At 48.8% G+C, this 21,699-nt stretch overlaps 2 protein-coding genes across 4 annotated transcripts; one reads left to right on the top strand and one right to left on the bottom strand.

The window, feature by feature from the left end:
• Positions 1 to 53: 53 nt before the first annotated feature.
• Positions 54 to 15,451, bottom strand: LRWD1 (leucine rich repeats and WD repeat domain containing 1). Of its 3 annotated transcripts, XM_063402472.1 has the most exons (17): positions 14,838 to 15,280; positions 13,607 to 13,840; positions 13,355 to 13,501; positions 11,218 to 11,452; positions 10,154 to 10,273; positions 8,754 to 8,906; positions 7,936 to 8,076; positions 6,968 to 7,309; positions 6,221 to 6,347; positions 5,865 to 5,974; positions 5,240 to 5,447; positions 3,721 to 3,793; positions 3,487 to 3,627; positions 2,722 to 2,816; positions 1,984 to 2,145; positions 1,241 to 1,365; positions 54 to 437 (listed from the first exon to the last, which is right to left on the bottom strand). In XM_063402472.1, exons 3-17 carry the CDS (start codon positions 13,432 to 13,434, stop codon positions 297 to 299), a joined length of 2,253 nt encoding a protein of 750 aa, XP_063258542.1. In that variant the 5' UTR covers positions 13,435 to 13,501; positions 13,607 to 13,840; positions 14,838 to 15,280; the 3' UTR covers positions 54 to 296. The 3 variants fall into 3 exon arrangements, with proteins under 3 accessions (XP_063258542.1, XP_063258541.1, XP_063258539.1); XM_063402471.1 differs by lacking the exons at positions 13,607 to 13,840; positions 14,838 to 15,280 and adding an exon at positions 15,312 to 15,451; XM_063402469.1 differs by lacking the exon at positions 13,607 to 13,840.
• ALKBH4 (alkB homolog 4, lysine demethylase) lies at positions 15,379 to 17,549 on the top strand. Its single transcript, XM_063402476.1, has 3 exons — positions 15,379 to 15,511; positions 16,148 to 16,345; positions 16,783 to 17,549. Exons 1-3 carry the CDS (start codon positions 15,410 to 15,412, stop codon positions 17,404 to 17,406), a joined length of 924 nt encoding a protein of 307 aa, XP_063258546.1. The 5' UTR covers positions 15,379 to 15,409; the 3' UTR covers positions 17,407 to 17,549.
• The last annotated feature ends 4,150 nt before the right edge of the window (positions 17,550 to 21,699 follow it).

Here is a 21,699-nt window from a genome sequence, read left to right as displayed (position 1 = left end):
AGCTGGAGATGAACTCTCTGCTTCTCCTGCCAAAAATCCCAGGCACTGCCAGCTGAACTGGTATTTTGTTTTATTAAGTGTCATTTCTATAAAACAAATGCACAAATCGTGAAAACTTACAGTAAAAGAAACCGGATGTTTACAATGAGCTGATGAGTTCAACAAACTCTTACCTTGTTTATTTTTTTTCTCCATCTTGCACACAAAGCTGGTCTAGAAAACGTTCATGGGCACATGGGAACAGTCACTAATACTGCACGAGGTCACAGCACGGGGGTGGGAGTGGCAGGAGGGGACTATGACTTCTTCCAGATCGCTGTGATGTTCACGCTGGTCAGCACAACGAGGTAGGTGAAGGCAGGGTCTGCTACCACGTTGTTCACCAGGATTTCGGGGGGCTGCTCCCCGTTCACGCGGAGCTCCGGCCACTGCAGGATCTGTGGGGACAGCAGAGGGTGGGGGTGTCTCAGGGGGAGGTGGGATCCTTTCTCTGAGGGGCTCGGGGAGCTGTGTGAGATTCCTAAAGGGAGTTAGTGCACAGGGGCTTCAGCAGGGAGGGACAAGTGCAAACAAACTTTCACTTCAGTCCCAGAGGAACTGATTGGTGCCCTTCCAAAAAATCCGAGGAATCAGGGAATTGTGTGTGGAGGTTGGAAAAGACCTCCCAGGGCATCGAGTCCAAGCTCTGAGTGCCGCCTCCAGGGATGGCAGCTCTTCCAAACCTGTATGACCCTTTCAGTGAAGGAATAATGGAACATTGGGTCACTAATGCAGCTCCAGACCAGTGGGTGAGATCCTTTGGAGTGTTTGTGGTTGTCCTTTCAGAGGGACAGGCAAGGGAGCAGTGACTGCCCAAAAGAGAACCATCTCCAGAGGGAAATACTGGGCAGAAAAAGGGTGAGTGAGCACAGGGAAGCAGTGAGCCCTTTCCTGCCAGGGAATGTTCATTCTGGCTGCCCTCCCTGGGGGTGTGGTGCCTGCACACCTGTGCTTTTGTGCTCCTCAGTTTAAGCACCATTATTTAGGGCTCTTGTAGGAAGAGCTGCAGGAGTGACAGATTTGCTTTGCAGCTCCTCATTCCTATCCCGAGTGGCCTTGGCCACGCTCTGGAGATTGCTTTGAATTGTTTGTGAGGGTCAGGTATGGAAACACAAGGCATGTCCTGGGATAAGCCTGCTCAGCAGCCCGGGCTCAGCTGCCCTGGGGTGGAAGGGAGGCACAGAGAGCACCCCAGACCCACCTGTGAGGGGGCGATCCTCCGCTCCGAGCGCTTCCCCTTCCCAGAGCCCCAGGCTGCGGTGTAGCTGGAGAGGTTGTACATCCACACACTGCCCCTCTCATCCCCGCAGAACACGTACTCCCGTGCTGTGAGAGCAGAGAAAAAGCTGGGAAACCAGTGTGGAGCTGGGAGGCTGCTATGCTGTAAAGCAGAGCTCCAGGAGAGCTGCAGGATCCCAGTGCAGGGTGCCATAATTCAGCAAAATTCCCTTACTGGCACAAAAATATGAATCTACCTTGCTCTGAAAGAGTTCATTTAAAGATAAACCAGCTATCTTTAGTGCAGAAAAGCTAGTGCTAAATGCTTTAGGATTTCTCCTGATGTTTTTTAGACTGGTTTTGGGACGTGCTGACTGGATCAGTTTGGTTTGTTCCTTGTCAAACCCAAGCTGCCCAGTGTGTGACATCCCTGCACTCAGCATTGCAGTGGCCCATAGGGCCCAGGCCTGAGCTCTGTACTTTGAAAAGCTGTGCAAGAAAGACCCTCAGCCTCAACTGTCCCCCTTGCTGGGCAGCTGGTGCAGCTGTAATTATTTATAACTGGTGCTATTTCCACCCAGCTGGTGCTGGAGCTGCACTGCAGAGGGGACAGCAGAGCTCTCTGCTGGGCTCTGAAACCCAGGCCTGCAGCTCCTCTTGCTCCCATGGCTCAAAGGCAAAACAACAAGCTGGGCACAGCATTACCCAGGGAATGAGTGCTCCTACCTGGGCAGGTGCTGAGTGTCAGGTAGGACATGTCTGTTGTGGACCACTCCAGCTCAGCCAGGATCACTGCAGACATTGTCCGTTGGCATCCTTTTCCCTTGGCATCAAAAGACCTGCTCCAGCTCCACAAGTATATGCAGCCTGGTTTGGAGCTCTTGGAAACTAGGGAAGAAAGGAAGGGAGAGGCTGTGGCAGCTGCTGGGAAGCAAAGTGCATCGAGACAGAGGTGGTCCATCCAGAATATGGATTTCAAGCCATGGGATCTGATCCAGCTGCAACTGTTTCCACCTGCTTTACCTTATTTCAGGATAATTGGAGGTTGTAGGGAGATTTTCAGAGCTATGCTTATGTTCCTGAGCTGCAGAACAAGCATAAGTTATTCAGAAAGAGCCTGCCTATGATGTGAAACCCCCAGTTCCCCGGAAAAAAGATTGTTGCCACCAGCCCTTGAGCAGAAAGGGACTCTCCTCCCTTCCACCTTGGCACTGTTTGGTCAAATGTGCTCTCAGGGATGTGCCCATCTGATTTCCAGCCCTATCCAAGCATGACTTTGCACTCTAGGCCACATTTTTGGGAAAGACAAGTGACACTGGGAGACAACTCCATCCTGTGCAGCCCCTCCTAAGCTAAAGGGCTGTCACACCCCTTGCAGCCCCTCTGCTTGTCATGCTGCCTTCACCCTGCACGTGCTCAAGTGCCCCACTGGTTTTGGGATTGTGCTGCTGTGTTTATACTCACCAACAACATCATCATTGAGAAAAGCCAAACCATCGACCCTGTGAGATGTCGTCATGTTTTCCTCATCAGGAAACTGGAATATGGCTTCAAAAGGCCTAGAGCAGGGGGAAGGGTGAAATGAGCCAAGTCCTGAACAGCCAGCAGTGAAAGGGCTGCAGAGCCCAGAAGGAAATTTGTGTGTTAGTGAGTCTCTTGCCAAGCTCAGGTGAATTCCCACTTGAATTTACACTTTTGGTCGCCTGGGTTTATTAATACAGCAGAAGCCTCTTTGCTCAAGAGATTGCTGTTTCACTCCATCTCTTTTGCAGGCATCAGGATATTTGTCAGCAGGACTTGACTTTACTTGCTTCTTCCTTATAATTTTGTCCTGAGCTCCCACGGGGTGCCAGTTTCCTGGGTTACCTCACGTACCAGGAGCAGGGGAGGCCTCACTGTGAGACTGGAAATCAATCCAAAAATTCACACTCCACTACACTACCTGGAGATGACACACCCCTAAGTGTTGGGGTATTGGATTACACTCCTGCCAGCCTTCCTGCAAAGCAGCCTGTAACACCTGCAGACTGCAGCTTTCATATAAGCTCTGAACAGTCCTTGAGCATCGGGCTCCTATTTTTTTTTTGGCCACCCTGGGAAGGGGAGGATGTTTTAAGTTTTGCAGGATGTGCTGTTTTCCCTCAGACCTCCTCAGAAATCAAGCCTTTGCTAGGACTATCCCTTCTTGTTACGGAAAACAAATGCACACCCCCAGCTTGTGCTCCTCACCTGCTTTTTTGCCCCTTATCCAGTTTAATGTTCCAGGCAAAGCAGCCATCTTCACAGCCTGCCAGCAGGTACTCCTCTGGGCAGGTGGGGACCAGGGCAATCCGCAGGGGGATAGAGGCTGTTTCCAGCACCAGCAGCTGGCTAAAAAAGAAGCAGAGAACAAGCAGTTAAGTGGTGCTGTGATGTGATAGTTACAGGCTCTTGGACTGCCCACATCTGGTGTTGAACCTTTACCTTGCTTTGAAATTGTAGTCACAGTCTGGAATCCCAATATCCCAGAGTGCAATTCGCTTGTCATAGGATGCGGCTGTGGGACACAGGAGAGAAGCAGGTAGTGACACTGCTGCTCATCTGGCTCTTCTCGTGCTAGCTGGCAATTCTGCCTGAGCCACAGTCACCCTCTAAAGCTCCAGAGAGCTCATTAAAGCACAGCAGCAGTCCCCGAGGCTCCTGGCCCGGCACTTCCCAGACGCTGGCACACATGCACAGTCAGTATTTTGTGTTCTTATCCTGTGCCCCAACAGGGGCAGATAAAACAAAGTTTGTTTCCTGGTGTCCACTATTGAGTTGTGGATTCACAAGGTCTTTAGTTAGTGGCCCTCTGAGCTCGTTTTTGGTCAGGGCTTCTAGTGAAATCTAAAATATGAGCTCCAACCTCTACTGTCAGGCAGACACCACTTCATTCCACATATCCATGGCTTACTGTGTTCACATCCACAACAGCTCCCATTGGGAAAGTTAGGCACTGACAGAGGTGAGAAACAAGTCACCAAGCTGATACACTGGAAGCAGAAACAGTTCTAACAGATTACTCTGAGTAACTCAGACCCTCATCAGATGGCAGCCCTCAAACTCAGAGTTTGTTGGTGTCCCCTCCCAAAAAGGATGCAAAAAATCTCCCTGAATTACTCTAAATTTTTCGATGAAATATGAGTCTTACTGTCCACATTATGTGGCTGTGCTACCAACCTCCTTACCCCTTCCACCACCCTCCTTATCCTTTCCTCTGCTTCTGCTTTTGGCACTCCTGAGCTTCTTCTTGAAAAAAATCCCCCTTTAATGGTTCATGTAGCTCTCTAACCACTCCAGGATGTGAGTAATTGTAGGCAAGAGAAACAATGTGCTGTGGGGTGCAGGTGTGGCCTGAATGGCTCTGTACCAGCTCACTGTACAGCCTGACAATGCAGTTGCAATTTGTAACATGATGGTTCATTACCAGTCCATGAGCCACAGCCTCTGTGGGCTCTACTGTGTGTGGCAAAGCTCTCCTTGACACCAGGACCTGAATAGAAATCTCTGACAAGGCATAGAACTCACATTAAAAAAATCAAAATCAATTGAGCACATTGTTGGATAAAATGAAACCCAACAGCCCATAACAGGCTGCTGTGCTGGAGGAGAGCCCTGCCACTGCCTGGCTCCCAGCTGCCTGCTCTGCCATTCTTCTTACTCATCCCTGTGGAACACATCCACTGCTGGGCTTGTTTGTGGCTAATGTGTGTGTGACAGACACCCTGAGAGCCACCAAGGGAGAAACAGGAGCTGCTGCACCTCACTGAAGAGCCAGCCTTGGCTGAAACAAGCTGTTCCTGCTGGAGATTGCTGCCACAGGAGAGTAACAATGTTCCCTCCCTAACGCCTGTCTCTGCCTTTTGTCCCCGTGTCCCTGCTTGCCCTGGTGACAATTCCCCTTGTTAAGGAAGCCCTGACTTTTCCACAGCAGAACTAACCAGAGGTTCTGAAGCACACTTACTGAAGAGGTGGGTCTCTTGGGTTGGGCTGAAGCAGACAGTAGCAATGGGCTTTTTGTGAGCCTTTATCTCTCCGTAGCAGAAGTCGGCTGCCACGTGGATGAGTTTGACAATCCCTCTCCTCCCTGCAGCTGCCAGGATGTTGTGAGCTTTCTTGCGGCTGTCGCTGATCACCATCGTCAGGGTTGTCCACGCAACGCTGAAGAACTCCTGGGACAGAAGGAAAACGGGGCTGGGGTGACAGAGAACAGCCTGCAGGGTGGTGGCTGTCAGCTCAGAGAAAGGACAACTGTCACAAGGGCTACTCTGGTGAAATGACTGTTTAAGATGGAGCATCAAAACTCAGCTCTCAGAAGACTATAAACTACAGAAAGAGGATGTTTATTCCTCTGTGCTGTCAAGCAGGCTCAGCAGCCAGACACATTTGTTTGAGGACTGGCAGGCTGATTTCCTAAACTAATAAAAAATAAACCCAAACCAGGCTAAAAGGGTAAGCAAGCAATGTTTGTTTTCTATCTTCATCTTAACATCTGTCCACACTAACACTTTCAGACCTCTTTGTAATAGCTATTATGCATGTGTGTAATTATTACAGGTTGTGGTTCTTCCTTCCCACTTGCCACCCACCTCTGTAGCCACTTTATACTTTTTCAGCACTGTCCCTGTCTCACAATCAATCAGACAGACAGATTCCCCTCCACAGGTTGCCACGGTTCTGGAGGAGCTCACAATGGGATCTGAAAGAAGAAAATAATGAGTGAGAAGTTCCCAGGTTCAGGGATAACACACGAAGACTGCAGCATATCACTGCCTGGTGCTCTCCCAGTCTCCTGTTTTCAAAGTCAAAGCAGAAATATGTAAGCAAGTCTCTTCCTGACAATGGAGACTACAGCTTGAAGGAGCAGGGGTCTAAGGCATGGAGTCCGCTGGGATTCCAGAGCCAGGTGGTTCTGGGAATCCTGCAAACCTCTTTAAGAGCTCACCTTTCCTGGCTCCAGAGTCTAGCACTGGCTCGAAGACACAGGACCAGAGCTGCGTTTTAAAATCCTCGCGGCTGTTGCCTTTACTGTGACACTGAAGAAAATGCAATGGCTCTGCACTGACATCCTCCTACAATAAACCATCCACATTTAGAAAATTCATTCCCCTGACACGGTTTGCCTGTGACTGCCTTGACAGAACCCTCTACTGAACACAGTAATCTGAGTTAAACTCAAGTATTTTTCAGCCCTTGTGTGCTACAGAGAACAGGAGAGACTGAGGTGCCACAATGCTCAAGACTCCTAAAGCAGCAAGGAACTGTTTAGCAAAGATGTGCCCAGCAGACCCAAGCAGTGAGCCCCATTTCCTACAGCAGAGAAACAAGAAAAACCCTTTAGATCCCCACTGGCCTGAGGGGGAAACACCTTTCCCCATGCAGCCACTGGTTTGAGCTGAGAGCAAGGCTTGCCAGTCCCATTTCTAAGCACAGGCTTCCAGTGCACCACCTCGGAGTGCTGGTCCATCCATCCCCCAGAGGGGATCCACTGGGGTCTCCTGGGGGCTCCCTTCTCTCCCTTGATGCCTCTGAGAGATTTAAAACAATGACAAAAAAACCAAACCAAAACTCACAATGTATTTGGCCAACTATGAGCTCCAAGCTGTGCAGAGCTCTGAAGAAACCTGAAGGCAGCTCCTCCCACTACAAACCAAGAGGCCCAAAGCCAGTCCCAGGGGGGTGATGGATGTACCTTGAGCTTCGAATTCTTCACAGGGGTCAAGGTAACCACGCCGTTGTTCTGCTCCTGGCTTTTCTGTTCCCCTGACATCTGGCTGGATCTCCTGTTGCTTTGTCCCTTGGGAAACTGCTCTCCATTATTCTGTGTCCCTTCAGCTCCCTTCTCCGGGGTTTCCTCCTTGGCTGGTTGGTTTGATGTTCTTGGTTTATCAGGAGCTGGGTCATCCTCCACACGGCTGGATTTTCTGGGATTAACTGCAGCCTCCTCCTTGGTGTTTGCTTGCGTCTTGGACCTTTTGTTTCCAGGGCTGGATTTTGAATGATTTCTTTTCCTCTTGCTGGGTGTTACTGTGACCTATAAGGCATGTTGTCATGCTGTCAGGTTCTGCAGAAGGTTTTCAGCTTCCCCGAGATGTGCAGATAATTTGTAAGTCAAAGGTATTAATTATTCAAATGCAAGTACTCTCCGACAGTTACAGATTGGGTTCCAGGAACCCAGAGCTGCAGGGTTCCTAGAGGCAGAAGCTAATGAAAACCACACAGCCAGCCTCCTTTTCAGCTCCCTTCCCCTGTCTCAGTTATTTGCAATTTACATATGATGTGGAAAAACAAATCTGGCAGGGGTGCAGTCTGCAGCCATTTCCAAGCAGGCAAACACCAGCTGAGTCTGGCCAGGCATCAGCCCAGTCTCTAATTAAAATATCCCTTCCTAGAGGAGAGGTGGAGTGAGTAGGACTGCACTCATGAAATGGTTTTGGTCCCCTAGGAGAATGGAAACTCTCTGAGGGAGCAAATTGATCTTCACATTTCTGGGAAAGCTTCAATCTGGCTGTAAAGAAGAAGCCTGAGCTGTTGGATACAGGCTGGAGCCTGAGACTGCCCCTGTGGTTACCAAAGGGTCATAAATGTGAACTGACAAGAGCTGCTGAATTCCCAGGAAACAGAAAGAACATTGCTAATGTAACTGGAAAAATCACCTACCTGAGCCACATCTTCTGCAGCTTCCCTGGGGCTTTCTGTGCTTTCCTCCTCATTCTCATCCGTCTTCTCCTCTGGTTCAGTATCAGAGTTTAACTCCAGACCTAGTGAGTGTGCCAGAAATTCTTCTGCAATCATTTTCACCTAAGAAGCAAATACATGGATATGTTAAAAAACAACAACAAAAAAGAAGACAAAAAAGCCACAGCATGTCAAGCTCTGATGTGTCATGGCACAAAGATCTGCTTTGATGAGTTTTAAATGTCTGCTCCCACTATTCTTCACAAACGGTGGAGGAATCCCCAGCTGACATTACATGACCAAAGAACTTCACTTTGTCATGGGCATTCAGAGCACACAGCTGTGGAAACAACAGCACAGCAATAAAACAAGACAAAGGAGAGATGGAAGTCTCAATTGTGTGTATAAATACAAATAAAACAAACATTACAAACTAAATGGTGTCTTTCCATGCTAGGAGGAACTACTGTCATTATCTTTTCTCTTTCATCAAGAGTAAAGGTTACCATTAAACTAATTTGCAAATAATTAAGTATTAAGGATGCTGCAGTCTGATTAACCAGTAGAAGTATCATTATTGCTCATGAATTAAAAAACAACGTTTAATGACAGTCATTTCAACTTGGTGCATGTTTAGTCCTGGTGCTTCTGTAACTGCTTAACAAAGCAGTGAAGAAAGAGAAAAAGTGATACCACTTGTCAGCAGGAGCACCCAAATCTGTGGAGTGTTTTAATGAGTCCATGCAGAAGCAGGAGCAGGTGCTTGCCTGGGGGACAGGAGTGAGTGGGATGTGACCTACCCGCCAGCGGGTGAACTCGCTGAGTGAGCTGGGCCCATACACCACGTTGGTCTGCACTGACTTCAGGAACTTCTTCCTGATGGACTTCACCTGCTCAGCTGTGTACTTCTCAGGGAGCTGGTCACGGAAGAATTTTTCCCAGTGAGCAGTAACCTAGGCAGAAAGGCTGAGTTTATTCAACAGAAAAGCACAAGAGAACTTGTGAAAGCATTTAAGAAGTGGCCAACCCTGAGTGCTGCACCCTACGTGATGGCATCACTTTAATTTATTTATTCATGTTCAAGTGACCACTTCAGCTAACGAGAAAGTTCCTCTGTACCAAGCTGCAGTGAGTGTGGCTAAACAGACACTGTCAGCATGGACCCATTTAGAGAGATAGCTGGACTCCAAAAGGCTGCTCACCTACAGGATTCTCACCTGCCAGCAGTTTCCCATCAGAGTTCCTGGTGGGCAGTAGTGCATCCCTCAGCATTTGGACCCAACAGACATTTTTACATTGAGACAAAGGACTAAGAACTGGGCAGGCAGGTGCAAATAACAGCAGGGAAAGGCTTCAGGGCACAGACACCACAAAAAGAACAGCACTGGGGAGAGTTTGGTGTCTCATTAAACAGCCAACCATGGTCAGTTGTCTGGGACAAGAGGCTGAGCAGCCCTCACAGAGACCCTTTGAGGTTCATAGGTTTTATGCAGACAACACTCAGCACAATTCATCCCAGCTTTCAGTATTTGATTTTCCCCTCACTGTTACACAGAAGAAATTAAGAAGATCAACTAACTAGAATACGAATGGTAAGGGCAGTAATACACAAAAACAACCAGCCAACCAAACCTTTTTCATTACTGAACAATAATTTTGTTCAAGATCACAACGATACCTTGTGGAGACAATCTGTCAGGAGCTAAACTGTGTAGACAAATGCGTGAAAATAGAGTTCTAAACATTCATAGGTGAAGAAGAAAGAATAAATCCTTGTTCCTGGTGTGTGCTGGAAAAAGCAAGATTTTCCTGAGCTTGGTTTTGTGCTCCCCATTCCTGGGGCCTGGACAGTAACTTTAATTAGATGAGGAGGTGTTTGCAGCTGCTCTGGCAGCACCAGGCTTCTCCCATTCCTGAATGATGATCAGAGTGACCTGAAAAACTACAGGATCAGACACAGACCTGGTTGGCCCTGCTCCTGTCACTGAAACCAGAGGCAAACTGGCTGCACAGAACAGGTAGAGCAGATGCCAGCAGTGACCAGAGAAAGCAGCAGTAGGACATTTCCTGGGTGGCCCATTCTGCAGGCTGGGCTCTTGCAAACCACTTGAAGCTTGTTTGCAGCTCTGTCACTACACTGAGCACAGGATTTCGTTAATTCTGAGGTGTTTAGAGGTTAAGGAAATATCCCACACCTTACCTTGCTGGTGAGCTTACGGCTGTTAACACACCTCACATGGTTGGCCAGTTTGGTTATGTCCTTGCCATTGAGCAGACGAAGATTTTGCAAAAGAAACATTACTTTATAGTCATCATTGAGCTAGAAAGAGAAAACATCAGTTATAAGGCTTCTGCATGTGGTATTCGCTTTACCTTTAGTCCTGGATTAAAATACAGCCTATATGAGAATGATAGATTTAGTAAGGAAAAGCCATTTCATAAAATCTCCTCAGGATTTTCAACCTGAATTTCACATTTTAAGTGTGAATTAATGTTCTCTATGAGTTGGGATCTTAAACTGCAGTGTGCAACAGCAAATAAGAACGTGGGGGTGGTGAGTGGCTGATGCCAGTTTACAGCACAAGTAAAATCAGTTTGACCTGTACAGTCAGCAGATCCTCTTAGGGGAAGTCAAACTCTAAACCAGACTTATCATCAAGTTTAAACCCTCATCTGAGGACCCAGTCTGCTTTTCTAGAGCACAGATGGCACTAAAACTAACACAGATATTAGGAAATAAAACTAGCATTAGCTATTAGGAAAAGCTCTTTACTGTGAGGGTGGTGATACACCAGCACAGGTTGTCCAGAGAAGCTGTTGCTGCCCCATCCCTGGGAAGATTTAGGACCAGACTGGATGGGATTCTGAGCAATGGTCTGATGGAAGGTGTCCTTGCCCATGGCAGGGGGTGGAACAAGATGAGCATTCAGGTCCCTTCCAACCCAAACCATTCTGTGATTCTATTTCTGTAAGGACACCTCTACACAGTCATTACTGTATTTTACACCAGCATGAGCATAAGGTACTGTGCCTGATAAGCCACCTAAGAGAATCAGGAGTTCAAGACACAGGTTCTAATACCTGAGTGGTTTTGGGCAAGTCACTTCTGCAGATTGAGAAATAGTGGCACAAAGTAAATATCACACAAAGGCTGGCTGCTTTCTCAAATGCCCTAGCACTTGCTGCCCAAGAACAATACATAAGAACTTTGCACAAGTGCTGTTTGTTTGCCTCTCTGTTTAATGTAAGGAGGGGGTAACTCACTGTCAAGTACACGTTGTTCTCGTAGGTCAGCTCCTCGAGCAGAGGGAACTGTTTCAGAGCAGTTACATCTTCCAGCTTGTTATTGTTGCAGTTCAGGACACGCAGATCGGGGAGGGTTAGGCTGTTGGGAAATTTGTCCAGTAAATTATCAGAGAGATCAAGTTTCTGCAAGTGCCTCAGGCGGGAAAACAAACGCGGGTCTAAATCTCCAGTCTTCAATTGCAGCTTGGACAGGCTGAAAACAAAAAAAAACAATCCATGAACTATCCGCAGCTCACTGGAAGAACAAATACTGATTTCACAGCTTGGACAGTCCCACCTGGTGTGACTCAGTCCAGCACAGCTCAGTGGGTACAACTGACCAAAGCTGCTTTTTCTGGTGGCAGCATTCTGGATTGTGAACACACTGTGGGATAGCTGATGTGTCTGAGCTAACAGCCACCATCAGAGACTCAGGTCTGCCAAAGTACAATTAACCTGCAATTCAGATCATCTCCTAGGGGTAACTGAGCTGGCTGGGAGCAGGAAATCACCAGAAAAGTTCTCATTTTCTAGAAAAAACTACTGCACCTCTAAAAGGTTTGGTATTTTATTCCTGTGCAATGTTGACTCAACAAGACAAGCTGTGCCAATTCAAGACACTACACCCTCAGTCTACCCTGTCCATAGAATGCACCACATTCATTATTTCATAGTTCAGGCCAAGTGCTGAGTGTATCCTTAAATATTTTGGCTGTTTTCAAAGAACTATCTTGACAAAACAAAAGTGTTTTTTCAATTTCTGCTATAGTGCAACTTGCTGCAAAAGATTCCAACAGTAAATGTAGAAATTCACCTAACAAAATCCCAAGATTGCCACCAAAATAGAAGAATTCTGTCCTGAAAGAGGAATTGGTACAATATTGGTGAGGGGAAAAGAAATATCCCTTCTCTGTAAGAAAGTGAAAACTCCATATTATAAAGCAGGGTCATTTATATTTGGTTAGATCATCTGGGTGAGCTCCAAAGGGAGATTCCATTCCTGGCAGCCAACATCTCTTGAGGACACCAGCTTGGGTTCCTTTAACAAAAAGAATCTCTGTCTCTAATGACTAGTTAAAAACAATAGGCTTCAAGATTAATTAAGTGTGAATAAATGAGACAAATCCAGAAAGCAAGATCCTTTCTCCTTCATTTGCCATCTCAGAAGTGTAAGCAGCCAGTCAGAGCTGGTAAGAAAGGCTGAGGACAATCCAGCTGGCTGCAGAGCTGTGACTGTGGTGTCCTTTTGGGGAAAAACTCAAAGTGGTGTTCCCCAAACAGACTTTCTGAAATACAACCCATCAACATCACAGTATGAAGCTGCCACGCTCCAAAAATCCACAGCTTCAAACATCTCCCCACCACTCTGTTACCCAGATTACTGCTGCTGATACTCCTCAGAGAAACATGTGAGTTTCTCACTAAAAATAATTACTTTAGCACAAGGCAAACTGAAAGAAATAACTTTAAAGAGTACATGTGAAACCCAAACCCCCTGACATCAGCAACAAAAACAACAAAGGCAGAAATTGGCCAGCTGAGCCACTTGGATTGGCCAGCTCTGGAACAGCAAAATTCCACGGTGTTAAACATTTGTAAAGACACATATTTGCAATAACTTCTGTTAAGGACCTGAATGACAAAACTGTTTTAGTTGTTTTTAAGTGATTCAGAGTTTATTCTCTCCCTCTGCAATGGCTGAGGTTGTAGGATAACTGAGAGGAAAATGGAAGGGAAATAATGCCAAAAATACTTAAAAAACCCTCTGAAATCCATGCTGGATGATTCTCTTATTCACATTAAGCAATTGCTAGCAAAGATGCAAGGGCTTCAGGGGTAGGGATGATACCTTGGGTTAGGAAATCAGGATCCAGCCTTCAGCAGTTTCACAAAAAGAATGGCAGCAAATATACAATAGAAATGGCAAAAAAAGGTGACATCTGCCAATAACCTCTTTAGTGAATGCACTGGTTTTGCACTGAGAATGCCCTCTCAGCTCTGTGCTTTGAAACTCTCTTTTTTAAAGTAAAAAATGTTTAGGGGAACGAAAGATAGACAGAAAGTCATTGCCAGGTTGAATTCATCTGGAATTTCGCAGGGGCCTGTCTGCACTTACTTCAGTGTCTCAATCTTTCGGAGCCTCGTAGATCTTGGAACTGCTCTTTCCAAAAGAAGTTCTGTAGTAATTTTTGACATTTTTAATCTCCACCTCACTGCTGGAATCACCAATCAGTCAGCTGTAGGATGTCTTCTGGTTACCCTCCTGAAAGAACAAATGGGAATAAGAGGAAATGCTTTCAACAGCTCCAAGGGAGGGAAAAAATTCTATGAGGGTATCTACTGATTTTGCTGCTGCGTTGGAAGTCACCTTTTTTACTTGGTTGAAATGAACATGGCAGAAACTATTATTAGATTGGGCACAGGCTCCCAGCACGCTGATCCAATCCATCTCCAAAACAACAGGGATACATCCCGTGGCTGCTGGAGTGCCAGACTTGCTGCAGGTGAAAGCTGTCCATGAGCGATGGCACTCAGGACCAGGACAGCATCACAGGTACCTGCTTGTGCCTCTCCTGGGCTCTGCTCCAGGAATTCCAACACTCTTTCAAACAAAAAGCAGCAGTAAGAGTCAATACACCTGCTGTGGATGTTTTTCTCCCAAGAAAGTGACACTGCATTCACTGGCCTGACTAGCTGGACAGGCTCTTGGCTGATGACTTCTAAATTCCCCCAAATTTTGGAAAACTGAATTAATCAGCAGAAATTTAAACATACACCAATCAAGGACATCACTTCCTCATGAAAGAAAAAAAATCAACAGCGTTCTCTGTCTTATTGGTGATCAACTGATGCTTCAGTACACACACACACAGGGATATGCTGATATTTGGAATAACAATGCTGACAGGGCCAAAAGAGCTCCATGAAATGACTGGTTCTGGGCTTCCCTCTCTCCCTGACATAGATTCCAAGAGAGGGAAATAAAAGAGAACAGAGCTAAAAGGCCAGGCTCGCTCCTGTCTCTCTGTGTTAGATCAAGGCTGCCTCAATGCCACTCCAGCACATCGTGAGGAGCACACAGGGCACTGAGCTGTGCTTGGGTTTGGTTTCAGCAGCCCCATACACCTCCAGCATTGTGTGATGAGCAACGGGGCTCTACGATATTGTATACACTGAAATATTGTATACAGGCACAAAGAGCTGAACTGAAAACCGGTTTGAACAGCAGCTGTTGGGGATTTGATGCTTCAAGCGACAGAGCTCTCACTGCGAGCCAAACCACCAGGGTCAGGCTGATCCAAACAAACCTGCCTTAGATGCTGTGCCTGTAATAAAAATGTGACACCAGTGACTGTGGATGTTCCCACTGACCTCTCTTTGGCACACTGGCACCCCCGCCACAGCTGTGGCACTGCGGGAGCTGCAGGGAGGGCCAGCCACGGCATGTCCCATCCCCGCAGCACCGCGGGTGATGCTGCAGAGGGTACCCTCGCTTACCCGGGGGCTGCTGAACCCCGCGGATCTTTCACTGGGAACCGACCCCTCCTGCCCCACCGCATTTCTGGGGATGGAGCCCCACAGCCGGCCATCCGCCTGACCTGAACGCGTTTGCTCGGAGCTGCCCTGCACCGCCCGGCCCAGCGGCGCTGCCCCGGGCCGCGGTGCGCGATGCCCCGGGGGTGACCTGGCCACGGATGCCGGGCTGTCCGCACACGCCGGGGAGGCCTCCGGGCCGCGGGCTATTACCGGCTGCGGGCGCAGGCCGCGGCTCCGCCCGTGGGCAGGGCCGGACCGGGCCGGGCGGGGCAGGTGCGGCCCCGGCCCGAGGCCTCGCCCGTCACCGCCGCCTCCGGACACCGAGCACCGCGGGGGCCGGCGTGTGCCGCGGCCTGAGGCGCCCCCGCGGGGCGTGCGCCGCGCCTACAACTCCCAGCGTCCCCCGCGGCGCCGAACAGCGGCGCGGGGCCCGGGCGCGCCGCGGAGGCTGCTGGGAGCGCGAGTCCGCCCGCACCCCCACCCCTCCGCCCCCGCTGCCCGGCCGCGCGGCCTGCGCCCAGCCCCGCTGCCCTCACCTGGAAGCGGCCGGGGAGGAGGAAGAGGAGCCGGGGAGGAAGGAAGGGCGGGAGGAGGAGCGGGAGGGGGGGGCTGTGTCCTCGGCGCAGCCCGCGGGATGCAGGCGGCGGGCGGCGGCGGAGGACCGGGCTGCGGCTGCAAGGGGATCCGCTCCTGCCTGCTCTGCGAGGGGCCCGCGCCGGCCGCTCCGCCCCCGCAGGTACCGGGGAGGGGGCGGGCGGCGGGGCGGGGCTGCGGGAGGAGCCGGGGGGCGGCGGGGGGCGCCGGCCGGGGCCCCTCGGGGCGGGGCGGCTGCGGGACCCCCGCGGCCGGAGCGGGGCCGGAGCCCGGGGCCGCTCAGCGGGGACAAGGCAGAGCCCGCGCATTGCGAATTGTGAATTGTTCACCTCGGGAACGCTCCGAAGGCGATCGGAGCTCACCTGAGCCTCACGTGTTACATTCGCATTCATTTGTTACAGCTTAGCCTTGTGGCCTGCGCGATTTTCAACAACTTTCCTCGTTCGGCATTTATTGCTGTGACAAACCGTATCTCTGCAGCAATATCCACCATTAATCTCCTTATACCCGTGGCCCTGGGGATCATCAATTCTTCCCTGCTTTTCCAGGATAAAGACATCAATAGGAAAGAAAAGTGGCTTCAAGCAAGCAGCACAGTGATACTGCAGCTGGAAACAAAGAGCAGGCAATAGTTGTTCCCCAAAAGCAGCTGTAACATTTCTCTTGTCTGCAAGAATACTATGCAGTTTTCATGCTGCACTACCAAGGTTGCAGGGGAAATGGAAATAAAGGAAATATGTTATTGTCTTTTTTTTCTTTTCCGTTGATATTTCCACAGGGAGAAGATAATTTCACTTACTGTCCAGCAACAGGCCTAGCTAAAGGAAATGAGCACTCGGAATTTGCTGGCTGGGCATTTCCCTTTCCAGGGGTGTTCCTGGTGGAGGAGTTCATTAGTGAAGATGAAGAGTGTGAGATAGTGGAACTGATGGATCAAGATGACTGGAAACCATCACAGTCTGGCCGAAAGAAACAGGTTGGACTTTAGAAGCACATCTGATCTTAGATCCCTATGGAAAAGCAAAGCTGTTTTCAGTTAAAACCCAAAATATTGATACATTCCATTAAGTGTTTCCTTTGAAAGCTTTTCTTGAAATCAGTGACAAGAACTACCTGTAATTAAAATCAACTTCTTGCAAAAGTACATGATAGTTACAACAAGCAGTATTTGATGGTGTGTGTTCAAGCATTAAAGTTCACACAATCTCCAAGGGAAAGAAGTGGGTGTTCAGATTTGGTTTTACTTCATAAATCCAGAGAGATTAATGTAGATTCACTGAGTCCTTTTGCAACCTGGCAACCAGGTCACTGGAAGAGATGAGAACAGCACTCTGCAGGAACAGCCTCTCCAAAAAGCCTTGTCCTAGATTTTCCCTTTACACTAGCTTTTTCCTCCCTCTTCTTTTCCAACAGGACTATGGGCCTAAAGTGAACTTCAAGAAACAAAGGCTGAAAGCTGGCAGCTTTACTGGTTTGCCAAGTTTCAGCAGGAAGATCGTGGCCCAGATGAAGGCCTGTGCTGTGCTCAGTGGTTTCTTACCTGTGGAGCAGTGTAACCTGGACTACAGACCAGAGAGAGGCTCTGCCATCGACCCCCACTTTGATGACTGGTGGCTCTGGGGGGAGCGCCTGGTCAGCCTGAACCTGCTCTCAAAAACTGTGCTCTCCATGTCCTGCGATTCAGAGGACACCATCCAATTATTCCCCGTTTCCAGTAACGAGGAATTAAGTCACCCTGCATCCTTTATGTGCAGAAGTTCAGGAGAAGAGGGGACCAGGTGCTGTTTGTCCCCGAGGCTGGTTCCGAGGAGGGAAGTGAGTGTGTCCATCCTGCTGCCGCAGAGGTCGCTGCTGGTGCTGCAGGGGGATGCCCGGTACAAGTGGAAGCACGGCATCCACCGCAGGCACATCGAGCACCGCCGCGTCTGCATCACCTTCAGGGAGCTCTCTGCCGAGTTCAGCGCCGGGGGCAGGCACGAGGAACTGGGCAAGGAACTGCTGCAAATTGCTCTTTCCTTTCAAGGGAGACCCGTGTGACCTAGAGGTTGCATTTTGTTGGGAGGGGAGTAAAGTGAGGTGTGGAATTTGTATGGCTCGGTTTATTTCTGAGGTGGGTGTAAGGAAGCACAATTATCTTATTGTGCAGAGATAAGCTCAATAAAATGAAAATTTAATAAAAAGTTAAAGGGGTGAGCTTCAAAACCTCCTGGGCAATGGGAGCTTTTATGCCAAAGTCAGAAATGAGAGGTTACATCCATTATCTGTATTGCAACAACAACAAAAAAACCAGTTCCTAAACACTTAAAAGAAAAGAAAGTTAGAAACATTAAACAGAGTATCAAACAGCCACACAGCTCTGACACAGCCCTAGCCCTGACACATATTTTACGTTTTCCTGGCCCATACTTGATACTGTCAGACTGGTTTGAATGTTGCACTGAGCCCTGGGGTTACAACTATCCCCTCACCCACCTCAGCTAGGTCCTGTAGAGACCAGGTCTCAGAGGAAGGTAAGCAGGTATCTCCCCACTGACAGTACAAAACACTGAGAACTAATTAAAGTAATTATCCTTTGCTAAAGATTCATGCACTAACAATGAGGATTAATCATAAATTCCATGTGTGACCTGTATCTTCTGGGACCAAGGAGCAGCATTTGCAGAGGGCTGGTGCTGACTCTTTGGGCTTGGACAGAGATCAGACCAAAGGCCTGCACAGACTGTGTTATTTTCTGATCATTTGTCATCTCTGAACCCTGCTGTCAGCTCTCAGTAGCAAGAGGCTGATTTTGGGAATTAGCTGGGCAACAGACTGCAACCCTGGCAGCTATCATTTATTTTCCTGGCACCTCCAGCAGTCAGGTTTGAATCATGCCTCGTACCTAAGAATTCAAGTAGTCATTTGCAGCAGAAGCTGATCTGAGGCCATCTGTCCGCTCTGAACAAACTTGTGTGCTCTTGAAAATGAAGTTGTGCTGAGGAAGAAGCGCGATCCTTTCACAAGCACGGTGGTGCCATGACAACCCTTCAGCACAGTCCCACCTGCAGCAGGAACACGCCACCTTGCCACCAGCAGCAGGCAGTGTTGCCTGGCTTTGGTAGGAAAGGAAAGGGGACAGCCCTCACTGCACTGCTGTGTTCTGCCCCAGAAGCGCTTCCTCGGCACTGCACGGTAAAGCACTCCTGCCACAGGCGCTGCCCTCTGCTTTTCTGCAGGGGAGGGAGCTCTTCACCCAGGACCAGCAATCACAGGGGTCAGTCAGGATATTTTTCATCAGTTTAAGCCAACAGATACAACCAGAGCCCTTTGTGGGCTGCAACGAGCCAGGTTCAGTTTAGTGCTGATTCCAGCAGGGCTCCCGTGGGCAGTCCCAAACTCCAAACCTCCATCCAGGTGGGCTGGTGAGTGTCCTCAAGGAGCTCCAGCAGCAGTTCCAGCAGTCACAGCACATCCCCTCTGATGGAACCTCTTCACTGCAAACACAGACACACAACAGGCAGGCCACGCCTGCTCACAGCCAGCTCTGTCCCAGGAAATTCCTCACAGGCTGCAACTGGAAGAGGGTAGATCTAGGTTAGGTATTTGGAAGAAATTCTTCCCTGTGAGAGGGCAGGCCCTGGTACAGGCTGCCCAGAGAAGCTGTGGCTGCCCCTGGATCCCTGGGAGTGTCCAAGGCCAGGCTGGAGCAACCTGGTCTAGTGGAAGCTGTCCCTGCCCATGGCAGAGGGTAGGAACTGGATGATCATAAAGTCCCTTCCAACCCAACCCATTCTGTGAGTGTCCAGCCCACTCCCAAAAGCCGGCAGTGCACTGAGAGCAGCAGTTCCTCACTTCCCTGCAGCCTGCTGTCCACAGGGCTCAGCAGCGCTGGGAGTGGGATACCCCCAGGACAGCACCTGGAGCTGCTGCTGGAGCAGAGGGGCCTTGTCCAGGCAGGAGGAGGCGCCTGCCAGCCTGGCACAGACACACAGGGAGCAAACCCAGCACAGGCTGGCACAGAGAGAGCAAACACTGCGCCTGGATCCTCCTCACCCTTCAGTTCCCAGCCTCTCCACGGATCTGCTCTCTGCTCACCACACAACACATCAATGCTGCCATTAATGTTTGGCTCTCCTTTCCAACACTCCCTTTTACATTTATTTTGTGCTCTCAGGCTGCTAAAACACTTTCTGTGTGCGTCCCTGCTGCTCCATTCTCGCCACAGTGAAAGCAGATGATGGATTCTGATGAATCAGACTGCCACAATAACTTACACAGTGTTAGTTCATCTTCTGCTCTGCATTTGCTGGCTGAATTTTTCTGCCTTGATTGAACTATACAGGAAGCTGCTGTTCTTGCCAGAAGATTCCAGCTCTTCCTAGCTGTATCTTAAATGTGAAAAAATGCAAATAATTAAATACTGAGCCAAAAAATGGGGGCTTTTTCTTGCTGTTTTTGAAGTCCAAAACTTAATCTAGTCACTATACAGGCATTGCTGTGCCAGTCTTTTAACATTTTTCACTTATTAAACAGCATCTTAAGTATCATCCTTAGATCAAAATGCAATTTGCAACCAATTTGTTCAGTATTACTCCTTAAAACTTTATGTACATTCTCTCCTAAAAAGCCAGAAAACCAGAAAAAAAGCCAGAAAATCCTGTTTTGCAGTGTTACAAAACCTTAACAATTTACTGTCAACTACCATAGAAATCTGAGAAAAGTATGAAGATGTTTTAATCTTAACGAGCTCTTAAAAGTAATTTTGTCCACTGAGCTGGTATTATTAAGCGAAGACAAACTTCAATAGTCTTCCTGTGACTGGAGTTCCTTGTCTCCTTAACCTTCTTGTAAAACACATGCCAAGACCCAGATCCTCATTAAAAGGAAGTGCATCTAATTGTTATCTCCTTGTGCGTTGCAAAAGGAGAATGATAATATCTGACCAAGCTTTTTTTTTTCAAAAAGGCAGAACCCAAGTTAACCCGTAGAGGATGCTGAAGGTCTTGAGCTGCCTCTCAAGAAATCAGTCTGAAATCACCAAGAAGCATAAAACTGAGCAAGTTTATCCAGTTTCTCTCACACAGCTGGACAATAACTGAGATACATTCGTTGTTCTACATTAAATATTGTTCATGCAGAGGTCAAACAAGAATAGGCAAAGTTAAAATACAGATTTTTTTTTTCCCTTAGCACTCATGGCTGTCACACCTCTGGGCAGAAAGCAAGCTCCCAGCTGGACACACAGGGATTCAGGGAAATAATCTCCAAATGCAGCCAGCCAATTTTAATTACTGAAACTGCCTTGAGATGGCTGTAGAGAACCTGTGAGTCAATCAGAAAACATCCCCCCTGGCCCTGCTGAATTTGATTGCAGCTTGAGGGGGTGTTGAGGAAGCTGTCTCAGAAGTTGATGCAATGAGATTTAAAAGATAAGGAATCTACAGCAGCAGGGAAACTCCAAGGCCTTTTGTTTGTTTGTTTGAAGTCAGGAAAAGAAAAGGAGCACATTGTGAAAGGTAGGAGGAGCACCTCCAACCCCCAGCCCAGCACAGGTAACCTCGAGGCAACCTGGGATTGCCCATCCCCACATCCCAGAGCCAGGGAATGGGAGGATTGGAAGGAAGGATGGAAGGATGTGGAGGGATGTGGAAGGATGTGGAAGGATGTGGAAGGATGTGGAAGGATGTGGAGGACACTTCCACCTATCTGAGCGCTTACAGCCGCCCTCCCTTTGCCTGCTACCGTTTCCATCCATCACAGGCTCAAACCCAACATCACTCCATCTCTCACGGTCACAAAGTCTCCCTGAGAGCCTCCTCTCCACTGAAACGGGGAGCCAGCCCTGCCCCGGGGGGATGTTAAAAATAGAGAGATCACAGAGTGAGAGCTGCCAGTGAACACGGCAAAGGGAGAACCCGATCCTGCTCCCTCCAGCTCGCGGTCGTGCCCCTTCTTTACTCCTGCTAAGACAGAAAAGGAGAGAGGAATTGCCTCCTAACCAAGGCGGGTGCATGGGACTGATCCAAAAAAATGTTGTTCCCCTGTCCTTGAGAGTTCCTTCCCTGCTTTAGGGTGGGCAGGCAGGGTTCCTGCAGTGCTGGAGCATTTTCCTGCTGGGCAAAAACTGGCCAAAAAAAATCTGGAGGAAGACTCAGGTCTCTGAAGCAAGATCATGGCTGTCCCTGTGCTAAGCTGCAATGCAAAAAATTGGAGAAATAGCTCAAAGAAGGCAATAGCTGGTCCAGAGAGGCATAGCCCTAGGGGGCTGAGAATGAGGGCAGCAGCCACCCTGGACTGCAGCAGCCCAGAGCCCAAAGCTGGCACAGAAAGCCAACACACACCAGGGGAGAT

The sequence above is a fragment of the Prinia subflava genome, chromosome 8 (assembly GCF_021018805.1).
Source record: "Prinia subflava isolate CZ2003 ecotype Zambia chromosome 8, Cam_Psub_1.2, whole genome shotgun sequence".
Taxonomy (NCBI): Eukaryota; Metazoa; Chordata; class Aves; order Passeriformes; family Cisticolidae; genus Prinia; species Prinia subflava.
Note: the sequence above shows the minus strand (reverse complement) of the source record. Positions and strands in the feature narration are given on the sequence as shown.